Source organism: Chrysochloris asiatica, unplaced genomic scaffold (genome assembly GCF_000296735.1).
Source record: "Chrysochloris asiatica unplaced genomic scaffold, ChrAsi1.0 scaffold00020, whole genome shotgun sequence".
Taxonomy (NCBI): domain Eukaryota; kingdom Metazoa; phylum Chordata; class Mammalia; order Afrosoricida; family Chrysochloridae; genus Chrysochloris; species Chrysochloris asiatica.
In genome coordinates, this window is record NW_006408538.1 from 14425250 (window position 1) to 14438581 (window position 13332).

General features: G+C 49.6%; 1 protein-coding gene across 1 annotated transcript in view; it reads left to right on the forward strand.

The window, feature by feature from the left end:
• Positions 1–3485: 3485 nt before the first annotated feature.
• Positions 3486–13332, forward strand: part of ADAMTS14 (ADAM metallopeptidase with thrombospondin type 1 motif, 14) — a 140957-nt gene continuing 131110 nt past the window's right edge. Inside the window, exons 1-2 of the mRNA XM_006835857.1 lie at positions 3486–3567; positions 5337–5755. Coding sequence (XP_006835920.1) covers positions 3486–3567; positions 5337–5755 — 501 coding nt within the window. The remainder of the gene's footprint in view (positions 3568–5336; positions 5756–13332) is intronic.

Sequence of the window (13332 nt, forward strand, 5' to 3'; positions counted from 1 at the left end):
AAACACTGGTGAGGTCACAATTCAGGGAAGACTGAGTGGGTTGGGGCTCAGGCAAAACTCCAGGATTTCATCCTGCGGAGAAAGGCTGACCCCCCAGCCTCTGCATCTTTGAGTATAAACAAAAGGCTACATAGAGGGTTGCAGTTAGTTGGTCTCTCATCTAATACTCTACCTCCACTTTACTGGAGTCCTGGTGTAGTGATGTATAATAAGCACTGGACCACAAGGTCAACTTGAACTGCAAGGTGGCAGTTCAAGCCCAACAGCCGCTCCTTGGAAACCCTCTACAGGATTGATGTGAGTCGGAACTGACTCTGGCACTTAACAACAATGACTTTACAGTAAGGTAAACTGAATCTGGAGAGGAAAAGGGGCCGGCCTCTGGCCACACAGCTGGCTTCACCTACAAGGCACCTGCTCTCTTGTTCAGAAGCACAACTCTTGTAGAGAATCAGCCCACTTACTTCCTTGGTTCATTCCTGAAGATGACGATGAGACAGTTTGGAAACACGAAGATAAGATGGAGAGAAAAGGCATTTCCAAATAACTGGACCCTCTGATGTGGCTTGGATATAATAAACCTTGCATCTCTGCAGGCTTTAATGTTTATGATTATGATTCCCCTTTGACAGTGGAGATACTGAAACTCAGCGGTAATACTTGCCCTTGGCCACATGGCCCATCCTTGGCAACGTTCAGTCTAGAACAGTCTCTAGACTCTCAATATTGTCTGTCTCTACTTTCTCAGCACTTCTCAGTGGGTTCTGCTTCTAGCTTTACTACTAAAGGTGATGTGGTCTGGGAAATAGCTTTGGAACCTGCTTCCTTAAGGCACAGGCCCTCCAGAACTTTGGCGTCATTTCTTGCATCCTACAAGCACTGCTTGAACCAGGTGCTGGGACCATAGAGATGACCTCTCTTCTCACAAAGGGAGAAAGCAGACCAGTGGATACACCTGGAAGCCAGCAAGGGTGTAAGACTAAAAGAGCTCACATGGGGCAGAGCATATAGGAACCTGAGTCTTCTCTCATGGGCCAGGAGTTCCCAAGGGAAGTCTGCTCAGAGAATTTCAACCCACACGTTGTTGTTGTTAGGTTCCATCAAGTTGGTACTGACTCATAGCGACTCTATGCACAACAGAACGAAACACTGCCCTGGGCTAACTTCACAATTGTTGCCATGCTTGAGCCCATTGATGCTGCCACTTTGCCAATTCATCTCACTGGGGGTCTTCCTCTTTTTCTCTGACCCTCCACTTTACCAAACATGATATCCCTTTCCTGTGACTGGCCCCTCCTGACAATATGTCCGAAGTATGAGAGACGAAGTTTGGCCATCCTGGTCTCCAAGTAGCATTCTGGCTGCACTTCTTCCAGCACAGATCTGTTGGTTCCTTTGTCAGTCCATGGTACTTTCAACAACACCATACATGGTACTTTCCTCCAACACCATAATCCAACAGCATCAATTCTTTTGGATTGCTTGAGATAGTATTTGCTTGCAGATTGCGAAGATTTACAGAATAAAGCAAGACACACCCAGTTTCTATCGGCATAGGCTGGTTGCCCACACTACTGGGCTGGTCTCAGCACCATATCCTCTCAGCATCCACTCTGCTTGCCACACCTTTAGGTTTTCCCCACCTTGAGTTGTGGCTAGTGCGTCTGGTGCTGGAGTGGAAGTGAACGGTTAGTAGAGTGGCTATGAGTCGGGTTGCTAACCTCAAGGTCAGCAGTTCAAAACTATCAGCTGTTCCACAGGAGAAAGATGAGGCTTTCTGCTTCCATAAAGACAGAAACCCTATGCAGGGTCGCTATGAGTCTAAACCCACTCCATGGCAAACCACCACCACCACCTACGTGCTAGTAAGTCCCTGGGGCTCCCAAGTGATTAGAACTCAAGTGCTAATCTAAAGGCTGGCAGTTTGACGTCACCTAGAAGGAGTCCTGATACTTTGGTTAGAATCCCAAGGCCAGCAGTTCAAGCCCACCAGCCGCTCCTCAGAAACCCTATATGGGGTTGGAACAGACTCGACAGCACTTAACAACAGTCAAGAAAACCCTATGGAATGTAACATGAGGTTGGAATCGATCTACAACAGGTTTGATTTACTATGTGCGGATGTGGTGCTGCAGGATAAGCACTGGACTGAAAGATGGTTTGAACTGCAAGGTTGGTGGTTCAAACTCACCAGCCGCTCCTCAGAAACCCTATTCAGGATCACTATGAATCAGAACCTGCTCAAAGGCACTTCACAACAATGTGGTGTTGTGGGATAAGCACTGAATTTCTAACTGCAAGGTCGGTGGTTCAAACCCTCCAGCTGCTCCTCAGAAACCCAATACTGAGTTGCTATGAGTTGACTTGAAGGCACTTAAAAACTATTTTTTCAGATGAAAGTGAGGAGCAGAGATATGGTTTCAACCAGAGATGCCCTAGGCATTCACCGCACCCTGTTGCAGTGGGGAGCTGTAATGTGCAAAATGGATAGACCTACAGCGCAGCCAGAGTGCTCCTTGGAGGCCAGGATGGCTAAGCTCTGTCTCTCATACTTTGGACATATTGTCAGTAGGGAACAGTCGCTGGAGAAGGATGTCATGCTGGGTAAGATGGAAGGACAGAGAAAAAGAGGAAGACCCCCAAAGAGATGGATCAGTCAGGTGGCATCATTGATGGGGTCAAGTGTGGCAGCAGTAGTGAGGTTGGCCCAGGATCGAGCATTGTTTCGTTCTGCTGTGCATGGGGTCGCTATGAGTCGGTTCCGACTTGATGGCACCTGACAACAACAACAACAAGAGGTCAATGGTTAGTGGGGCATGTAGGCCATCATGAGAGACAGCGGCTGGCACCCTCTCTCCTGAGACTCAAGGTCTTCCTCCCTATTGTAGTTGGCCATACCTTCCGCCAGTGACTGCGGAACAGCAATGAGGCATGGGACCAAGAGAAGTGCAGGACCGAAGCGGGCCCTGCGGCAGAGCAAGTGGGGTGCAGAGGCTAAGGAGAGAAGATTCTGGTTGTCATTCTGGCAGAAGAGTCTCAGGGGACACTGGCTCCGTGCGCCCAGAGCCCCTTCACCGGCTCTGCGTGGCACTTCCGATCCCCGGCCGGGCCACTCGCCACTCTGCGCCCCAGCCCCGCCCCGGACCGTGGCGCCCCCTGTTCCGACCCGCTCCCGGCCCCGCCTAGCCCGAAGTGCCCACCCCCAGCCCGCCACACCGCCCCCTCGCCAGGCTCCCGCCGGGTCCCAGAGCGTCCGCGGCAGTTGGCACTGAGGGCGCTGGCGCTGCAGTGGCTCCCACTCCCGCCGGCAGCCTCGGGCACCGGGAGCCAGCGGTCCAAGCGGGCGGGAGACGACGGGGACGGGAGGAGGCGGCGGCTGAGGCCAGCCAGCCGTTCCCGGGCGTCCCACGGCGCTCCCCAGCTTGGTCTGCAGCCGGGGGCGCATGGCTCGGGCGCCGGCCCAGTCCATGTCCCCGCGTGGCCACATGGCTCCGCTTTGCGTCCTGCTGTCCTGCCTGCTTTCCCTGCACTGCGCGCTCTGCGCCGCCGCGGGCAGGCGGACCCCAGGTGCGTGCGTGCATGCGGGCGCGCGGGGGCGCGCGGGGTCCGGTGTGCGCGCGGGGCAGGGTGGATCGAGGGAGCCGGAGCGAGCGAGCGAGGGTTCACGCGGGAGCGAGGCAGTGTGCACACTGGGTGGGAAGTCACTTTTCTCCGTGTGCCAGCGACACTGTCCTGCACTTCCTCTCCCTTTCTGACACAGAGGGAGGGAGAGACCCCAGTATAGGGCTTGGGAAGCTGGCGGGAGGCGGGAACACAGAGTGTCTTTGTAGGAGTTGCGTGTTTGTCTCTTTGTGTCTCTCTACATCTCTGTTCGTATTCCTTTCTCTCTTTGTGTGTCTCTCTGTCAACCAACTTGTGTGTACTTGTGTGTGTCTGGCAGGTGTCATGGTCCCCCACTTCAGGGAACACAGAGCACCCACACTTATGTACAGAAACCGACTCTTAACCTCTGCCCTCCCCCACCCAGTATGCCCACATTTCTCCTCCTCCTCTTTGTCCTCTCTCCTCCCTGCCCCCAACCAGATACGCTCCATCCTCACCTTCTAGGGTGGGTGGTTCTCCTGGTGGTTCTGGGCTCCAGCCATTTATAGACAGGGTACCTTAAGACTGCCTGTGAGCTCTGACCATGCACCAAAGTGGGGTTCCTTTTACAGCCATCTTGGGGATCTTCTGCTGTAATGCATATAAGCAGGGGAGAGTAAACCCCTCTACACATAAGTACCTCGGTCATAGGTGATTTTCTGTTCACATTCACTTCTGGGCTTGATCAGTGCTGGAAAGGGGGAGGCTGTGTGGAAATGAAAATTCCTCCCATGAATCACCAGGCCTGGAAGCCAGGGAGCTGTCATTCGAGTTCTGCTGGCGGGCCCAGGGAGAACTGTGTGAGGATGGGGCCGCTGGCGTGAGGCCTGGCGCATGGGGCCATGACCTCACTCTAATTCAGCCTGAGTGGGCAGGTCGCTCTGTGTGCATCCTTGTATTTTTGAGGATCTATATTTACCCAGTTGGGACTGGGCCATGTAGAAATCTCCACTGCTCCTGTGCGTCTTAAAATAAGTTTTCTTTCTAAACTTAGAAAAACATAGAACCCCTGTCTTCCCTCTGCAGCTTCTCTGGTCTCCTAGACACGTGCCCTGGGTTTCTAGGTGTGTTTGTTTTGCCAGCTGCCTTCTTGGGAACATGGTTGGGGAAGGTCCTACCCCAGGCTGGGCTGGTGACTTCAGCCCACTAAGGGAGTAGGGACAAATCTGGTTTTACCTCATTGCCCTGGGGGCTTCCGGGGAATTCTAGTCCTTTCCTAGGCATTGGGGGCATTTATAGCTCGAATGCCATTGCTAGAGTAACAGGGTTTGACATCACCCTATTCCTTCTTTTAAGTTTAAAAAAGAAGTCCCTGAGTGTTACAAAGGGTTCATGGTTTGAACCCAACCAGAAACACCTCAGAAAAAGGGCCTAGAATTTGCTTCTGACCAGTCACAGCCTTGAAAACCCTGTGGGGCGCAGTTCTACTGTCCAACCCATGGGGTCCCCCTGAGTCAGAATCAATGACGATGGATTTGGGGTCTGGGGAGCACTTTTTGTCCATAAAATATTTAAACACTATTCATCCTACTGTGAAGAACTAGGTACTCAGGAAACAATGGATGGAAAACAGATGAACTTTGATCCATGCAGTTGACATTCAGGGTTGTGGCCCCAGTCCTCTGACCCTTTGTGATTTCCCCCTTCTCCCTATGCAGACAGAACTGAAGTCACTCTTCATTTACTTCCAACAGAACGTGGCCTCTCTGGAAAACTCCATGACTATGGTGTGACGGTGCCATTCAGCACAGATTTCCGGGGCCGCTTCCTTTCCCACGTGGTGTCGGGCCCAGCAGCAGTCTCTGCAGGAAGTCCAGTGCCGGGTAGGCCACCTCCACCACCATCACACTCCAGGCACCACCGGGTGCCTCGCAGCCCCCTGCGCCCCGACCGAGGGAACCACTCCCTCTACTTCAATGTCACTGTTTTTGGGAAGGAACTACACTTGCACCTGTGGCCCAATCGGAGGCTGGTGGTACCAGGAGCCTCAGTGGAGTGGCAGGAGGACTTCCGGGAGCTCTTCCGGCAGCCCTTGTGGCAGGAGTGTGTCTACACTGGAGGTGTCACAGGCATGCCGGGGGCAGCTGTGGCTATCAGCAATTGCGATGGATTGGTAAGGGACAAACCTCTTGTTGAGTTGCATTCTCCCCGCCACACCCCCACTGCTACCCTGGAGGCTGAGCCAGGCCGACATGGTTTCTTCTTGGCTTGCATGTGCTTGGGATTCCTGTGGGTACATGGCAGTTAGGGCCAAGTCAGGGACCGTGCTGCTTTCCAGAGTGAAAACCACACTGCTCGGCTCCAGTGCGAACTGGCTGAGTTGGGATGGTTCCTTTCTCTCATCCATCCCTTCATCATCCATGGGACCCATCTGGACCACAGCTTACTTGGCTGGGATCTTTGAACCCAGACAAACCCAGGACTTGGAAAGGTGGGCTCTGGTGCTGAAGTTTGAGTCCTGTTGAGCCACTTGCTAGCTGTTAAGGACTTGGATCAGTTACTTAACCTTTCTGTGGTTCTCTCCTTTTGCACAAAATGAAGATTTATGTATTCACTCCGCATATATGTACTGCATGGGTCCTATGTACCCAGTACTGCTTTAGACACAGGGGATGTGATAGTGTCTGCGCCCTGCCCTCAAGGAGCCGCTGTGCCAGTGATGATAATGATAAGACCCTCCTCGGCAGGTAATACGTGGGTGGCACATACCTGGCAGGTGGACAACACTCTGCGTTAATGTCGCTGTTATTCTTATTCTAGCTCCTTCTTCTCCCAGGAATCTCTCTTCCCAAAGCCTGCTGGCTTTTTCTGCTGCTCTGATGTTCGCTTTCTTAGCACCTCCCCCTCCTGTCAGGCACAGGGAATGCCTTGCTAAGTGGCTCTAGATGGTAAACCAGAAAGTCATGGGCTCGGCCTTTTTCCTCTCTCAGCTCGCTCTAGGTCTCCTTCCCCTTGCTGCCTGTCCTCAGGGGGGTCAGTCTGTCTCTCGGGAGCCTGTGTGGCAGCCCCTCAGTCCTAGAGGGTGGCTCTTTCATTGGTCTCTACTTTGGCAGAGGCAGCAGATATGAGTTAATTAATGCATCCCAAGAAAGAAGCTGCTTGTCCTCTGCCATTCAACTTGATTAGGGGTGAGTCAAATGGAGAGGCTGATAAGGGGCAAGGGGGGGCTCCCTCACTGACAGGGCTGAGTGGACTTCTTACTGTCTTTCACCTAACAGAGGTGTATTCTGCTGAAAGTGGTGGCTGCCGGTATTTCTCAACTTTTTTTTTTTTTCCTTTCCCCGTTATCCTCCTCCTAAAGAGTCCTGTTGGGGAGCTGTCGGATCAGTCCTGAACTGCTAGCTGTAAGGTTGAAGGTACAAATCAACAAGAAGGAGCCTTTGGGGGTGTTGGTGGTATAGTGGTAGAATTCTTACATTCCATACCAGAGGCTTCTGGTGTAGTGGGTATGTGTTGGGCTGCTTAGCACAAAGTCCAAAGTTCGAACCCACCAGCTGCTCTGCAGGAGAAAGATGTGGCAGTCTGCTCCCATCAAGATTTACAGCTCTGGAGACCCTGTCCTTTAGGGCTGTTGTGACTCAGGATTGGTTTTGGGTTTTAGGCAGGCACTGCCCATCTGTCGTAGTTGCTATGACGCTGACAGGTTTCAGTGAAACTTCCAGACTAAGGCAGATTGGAAGGAGGGACTCGCTGATCTACTTCTGAAAATCAATCAGGCAATGAAAACTCAATGGTCCCTTAAACCGATCATGGAAAAGGCACAGGACTGTATACCTGGGGTCCCTAAGCAGCTAGTAACAACAACAAGGAAACTTTAGACAATTTTTTCCCTAGTCGTTCCTTCAGCATGCAATTTAATACCATACCAGCACTCCAGTCTCTGCCTCTCTCTTCACATGGCTGCCTTCCCTCGGCTTCTGTCTCTCGGTGTATCACTTCTGTTTTTATAAGGACATCATGGTATTGGATCAGGTCCCACTCTATTATAGCATAGCTTCATGCTGACTAAACCCAAAAACCCTGTTTCCAAACAGTGTTACATTTACAGGTACTAGGGGTTGTTGTTATTGTTGTTGTTAGGTGCCATCGAGTGAGTTGGTATAGATTAAGAGTGACCCGCCTTATGCAAAACACAACAAAACACTACCCGGTCCTCTGCCAACCTCACAATCATTACTACGTTTGAGTCCACTGCTGCTGTCTCTGTACCAGTTCATCTTGTTGTGGGGGTCTTCCTCTTTTCCTCCGACCCTCTACTTTACCAAACATGATACGCTTCTCCAATGACTGGTCCCTCCTGAAAATATGTGTGAAATATGAGAGACGATGTCTGGCCATCTGGCTTCCAAGGAGCATTCTGGATATACTTTCAACACAGATTGTTTTGTTCTCTTAGCAATTCATGGTACTTGTTATATTCCCCTCCGACACCATAACTCAAAGGCATCAATTCTTCTACGGTCTTCCTTATTCACTGTCCAGCTTTCGCATGCATATGAGGATATTGAAAATACCATGGCTTGGGTCAGGCACACCTTAGTCCTCAAACTGATTACTTTGCTCTTTAGCACTTTAAAGATTTACCTAATGCAGTATGCTGTTTGATTTCTTGAGTGTGAATGTTGATGGTTGATCTGAGCAAAATCAAGTCTTTGACAATTTCTATCTTTTCTCCATTTATATGAATGCTGTTTATTGGTCCGGTGATGAGGATTTTTGTTTTCTTTACATTGAGATGCAACCCATACGGAAGGCTGTAATTTTGATTTTTTAATCCGTAAGTATTTTAAGTCTTCTTGACTCGCAAAGGAGCTCTGGTAGCATAGTGGATTATGAGCTGAGCTACCAACTAAAAAGGTCAGCAGTTTGACTCTACCAATCGCTCCATGGGAGAAAGAAGAGGCTTTCTGCGCCCATAAAGATTTACAATCCCGGAAACCCTGTACAGGGTTGCTATGAGTCGGAACCGACTCACGGCACACCACCACCACCACCTTGGCTTTCATCAAGCAAGGTTGTGTCATCTGCATACCGTGGGTTGTTAATGAGTCTTCCAAGCCTGATGCCATGCTTATCTTCAGCTTCTCGGATTATTTGCTTAGCATACAAATTGAATAAATATGGTGAAAAAATACAACCCTAGTGCACACCTTTCCTAATTTTAAACCATTCGGTGTTCCCTTGTTCTGTTGAAGCAACTGCCACTTAACCACCAGTACCCCCAAAAGGCTCCTGGCCCTCTAGCAGGGGTGGGGGGTTCTCAACATATAGTAATTTAACATCTACTTGGTTGGTTTTCCAGAACATGGTGGGCACTCAGTGAATTGGAATGATGATCATTTTTTAATTGGGCCGTAATCGGATGAGTAGAAGTTTGTTGGGGCAGCGGTGCAGAGCGGCTCTCAGGCAAAAGAAAGCTTGAGTAAGAATTGATGACAGGACAAAGGATGGATGGCTTGACAGATGGACATGGGTCATGGATTTCAGAAGATGTGCTGGGCAGATGGGCCTTGACTTGACCTTGAAGGAAGGGGAGAGAGGAGTACCAGATGGGGATACCAGGAGTAACAGGGGCTCGCCTGTTATAAAAAAGACACTGGACTGGAAGTTGGGAGACACTTTTTGCACAGCTGTATGACCCTGGACAAGTTGCTCTCCCTCTCTAATCCCCATAAACTTCCCTAGTATCTGGAATGAATGATGTCAAGCTCCTTCCAGCTCTGACATTGGTACTTTGTGATCATGAGGCTTGCCTGGCTGGAGTAGTTTGAAGTTTGACCCCTATTAATGGAGTTCTCCCTCCCCTGGTGGATACTGGGTGCATACTGGTGTCAGTTCCGGACAGGGCTGTAGGTGCGGAGAGGGTGGAGAATTTCCCAGTGTGAGAGTCAGTAGTCTGAACAAACCCCCTTCTGTATGGACAAGAATGGGTGCTGGTTGGCTCTCAGTAGTCTGGTGAGACGTTTGGTGTTTAAACTGGTGTCTCTATCCTCATTTCCACTGGGACCTGCAGTTCTGGGGAGATACCATCATCCTCCACTTCTGCTGCCTTGTAGAGCCGCTGCCCTTGGACCCCTGAGACAGGTGTGGTTGTATGTTCAGGGGTTAATTGAGGCCTAAAGGTGATCTCCCTTCCCGCCCACTTTCTGGAGGGCCTGTGTGTGTCACAGTTGCTGCTGGTGGTGGGGTGAATTTCAGGAATGAGAAAACCAGAGTCCCTGTCTGGATGAATCCTAGGCGAATGCGGGGTCCCAGACCTGGGTGCAGACAGATTTCAATCCTGTAAGTAATCGACTTGACAGCGCTAACAACAACAACAACAACAAAGGGGCAGCAGAAGCAGCAGGACTAACTAATTTTGGTTAGGGCATCTAGCGAGGTTGCCTGGATGAGGTGGCATTGGCTTAAGACGGTCAGAGAACTGCTGACCCAGGCAGGCGTGACGATGTTTGGGGGTACACAATAGGGGATGTGGGAGAGGAACAAAACAAAAATATGTTTTACTTTGAGATGCTGTCAGGCCTTAGGGTCCCCAGACTGGGAAACAATCTAATGAGCATCTCTTCACAGAATTTTCCTTAGGGTGCCCTGCCAATCAATGCATGGGTCCTCCCCAAGACCCTGGCCCTCAACCTCTGTAATGGCTTTAGCCAAGCAAGGAGGGCCTGGGTCATCTTGGGTTTCCTTCAGACCCTCTGTCTGTTTGTGGCTCTGGATTCCCGGGAGGAACATGAGAAGCTGGGGTGGAGGCCAGTTTTCCGTAGGTCCTGAAGGATTCAGCAGAGTGGGGTCCCCCTCTCCCAGTGAGACTGTGTGACCCTTCTAGAGCTCAGAGCACAGCTTTTTGCAGGTCGCCTCCTGTGCTGTCCTCCTCCCCTGGTGCCCTGGCCTGGCCTGGCTCGCCCTGCACTGCCGAGTTGGGGCTTGGCCTCCAGTGCTTTCTGAGTCACGGGCCTGGCGAGGGAGCAGCCACACGTGTAAGATTTGTCACCATCTGGTTCCTCTTTCTCTGCAGATCCCGCATTTTTGACGGGTTACACTGAGTAAAGCCCTGGAAGATTGTGTGTGGGGGTAGGTGGGGGGTGGGGGGATGGGCTCTGGCTCCTATTCTGGCCTCTTCCAGCAAGCCAGGGATTTGCCAAGCTCCGTCCTTTCAGCTCTAAAACAGGTCACCTCCAAGGGGCTGGGAACTGACAGCTAGAGGGGGTGGGTTTTTTTTTCTGGGGTGATGGTTATACAACTTTAAATCTATTAAAAGTCATTGAATGGTACACTTTATTTATTTATTAAAGTTTTTATTGTGATTTGAGTGAAAGTTAACAGGGCAGATCATCAGTTTTACATTCAACAAATCATATACTTTGTTTCATTACAATGATTACAATCCCCTCCATGAACTAGCAGTTAACAGTATTTCTCTCTATTCATTTTAGCTATTTTTTTTTTTTAAACACTCAGGCATATATAATAATTTAAACCACCAAAGGGCACATTCTGCAAGCCTGCCTTCTGGCCGCCAGCTCTCAGTCTCTCTCTTTCCATGAATTTAGAGTCCTCAGCTGCTCCCTCCTTCCATGTCCCCATCTCTGCCTCTATCTCTGATGTCGCTGCTTCTCTGGATAGGGTCTCCCACATTCTGCTTGTGCTCTTCTCCCTTGATGGTCTTAGGGTCCTCTGTTCCTGGAATGGAAGATTGACCACGCCCCCATTATTGTTACAAAACTTCTACCTGTACAATTGTGACAGTCACAGTTGGTCATGGTAACAATTGCTCACTGTTGAATCATAAGAATCTTATCCCTATCTCTTTTCACCAGACCTATCTAGACAAGATGAAAACTATTCAGTGGGGATTCTATCTTCCCCCACATACTCTTGAAAACTTGTAAGCCTGTCACTTCGTGCCTTTATTGCCCCCTCGTTTTAAGTAGCCAATGTCTAAGTTGCCCGTCCCTACTACCCAGTGTACAGAGGGGATAGTGTTGATATTTGATGTGAAGACTCCTTCCCTCTCTGTTGATATTTTGAGCTACTACATCCATGAGTATAGGTCAGGTTCATCAAATTGTAGCAATTTACCCTTGTTTCCATTATCAAAAAAATTTTTTTAAATAGTGTTTTTTGTTTGTTTTTTAATCGTCCTCTACAACAACAGTCAAGTTCTGATTGTCAAGCCATCGAGGCTAGGAGGTCAGATGGGTACTATCTGCAAGTTTGGATGTTCTTGTGCATCTCCCCTCACTTCCTATCAGCTGGATGCTTCACTCTCAGCTCTAGCCCTCCCTGGCTATGTTTGAATGGTATACTTTAAATGGGTACATTGTATGGCACATGAATTAGCTTTAAAAATATGGGATTGCATAACCTCCTCATGGGTCACTGGACTATGGGTGCTATCACCCACAAAACGTGCCTGGCCTGCCCCAGGGTGCTGGGAAAAGCATTGTGAATAGGAACCCAGAGGAGGCAGTCTAGTGGAATGTCTGTGCTTATTCTACTCTGGTGCAGACTTGCTGTGTGACTTTCAGGGGTTTCTAAATCTCTCTGTGCTTAGAGTCCTCATCTGTAAGGAAAGCTGAAGAGCACCCATCTAGGGTATTTTTAGGATGAAATGAGATAACGTGCAGGGTCTGATGTGTGATGGGGATTATTTCAGTGATTACTGCTAGTAGTTAACAGTAGTGATAAATACTAAAAATATTGTCAGAGTCCCCGGGGTAGGGATATATAGCTATCAGTGTTATCATTGCCTGGCTGAAGAGTTTTTTTTGAGTTGTGTGTCCAGGAGCCGAGGCAACGTCAGGCTCCTGGGTTGGCCAAGCCTCGGTTCCCTCTTCCCTGTTGGGTTTTATGTAGAATGCTCATGCACTGAGAGTATTCCCATTGGTCTGCCACCCTCCAGGGCAAGGGAATGTGTGAAGTGCTTGTCGGCAAATCTGCTAGTCATTTGTAGGGCCTGCCCTGGGATCCAGGGTTGAAACTCACCCCTCTGAGCCTATACTTCAAAAGGCTGCAGTTTAAAGAAAAGGCTGACTTGCTCCAGAGACAGTATAAAACAGCAGAGACCTGAAACCTCAGTGCTTTGTGGGAATATGGTGAGACCCAATGAACTCGGGTCCTGGAGCCAGGTACCTGGAAGTAGAGGTGCTCGGGGAAAGAACATTTGGGCTGGGTTTTAAAGGGTCTGTGGTGCTTTTGTTACGTGGTGTCAAGTCAGTTCTGAATCATAACAACTCTGTGTATGGTTTCTGAGGAGCAGCTGGTGGGTTTGAACTGCTGACCTTTCACTAAGCAGTTCAGTGCTTATCCTACAGTGCCACACCAGGACTTCAAAGGACCAATAGGAGTCCAATAATAAAACTGTGGGCATTTAAAAAAAATACTTTTTATTGTGGTAAAGTATATGGACAACAGTAAGAAGTATGAGTATTCCAGAACACTTAATTGTACTCTGAGAAATCTGTACCTGGACCAAGAGACAGTTGTTCGAACAGAGCATGGGAACACTGAATGTTTTAAAATTGGGAGAGGTGTGCGACAGGGTTGTGTTCTTTCACCATACTTGTTCAATATGTATGCTGAGCAAATAATACGAGAAGCTGGGTTCTATGAAGGAAAACGTGGCGTCAGGATTGGAGGAAGACTTATTAACAACCTGAGGTATGCAGATGATACAACCTTGCTTGCTGA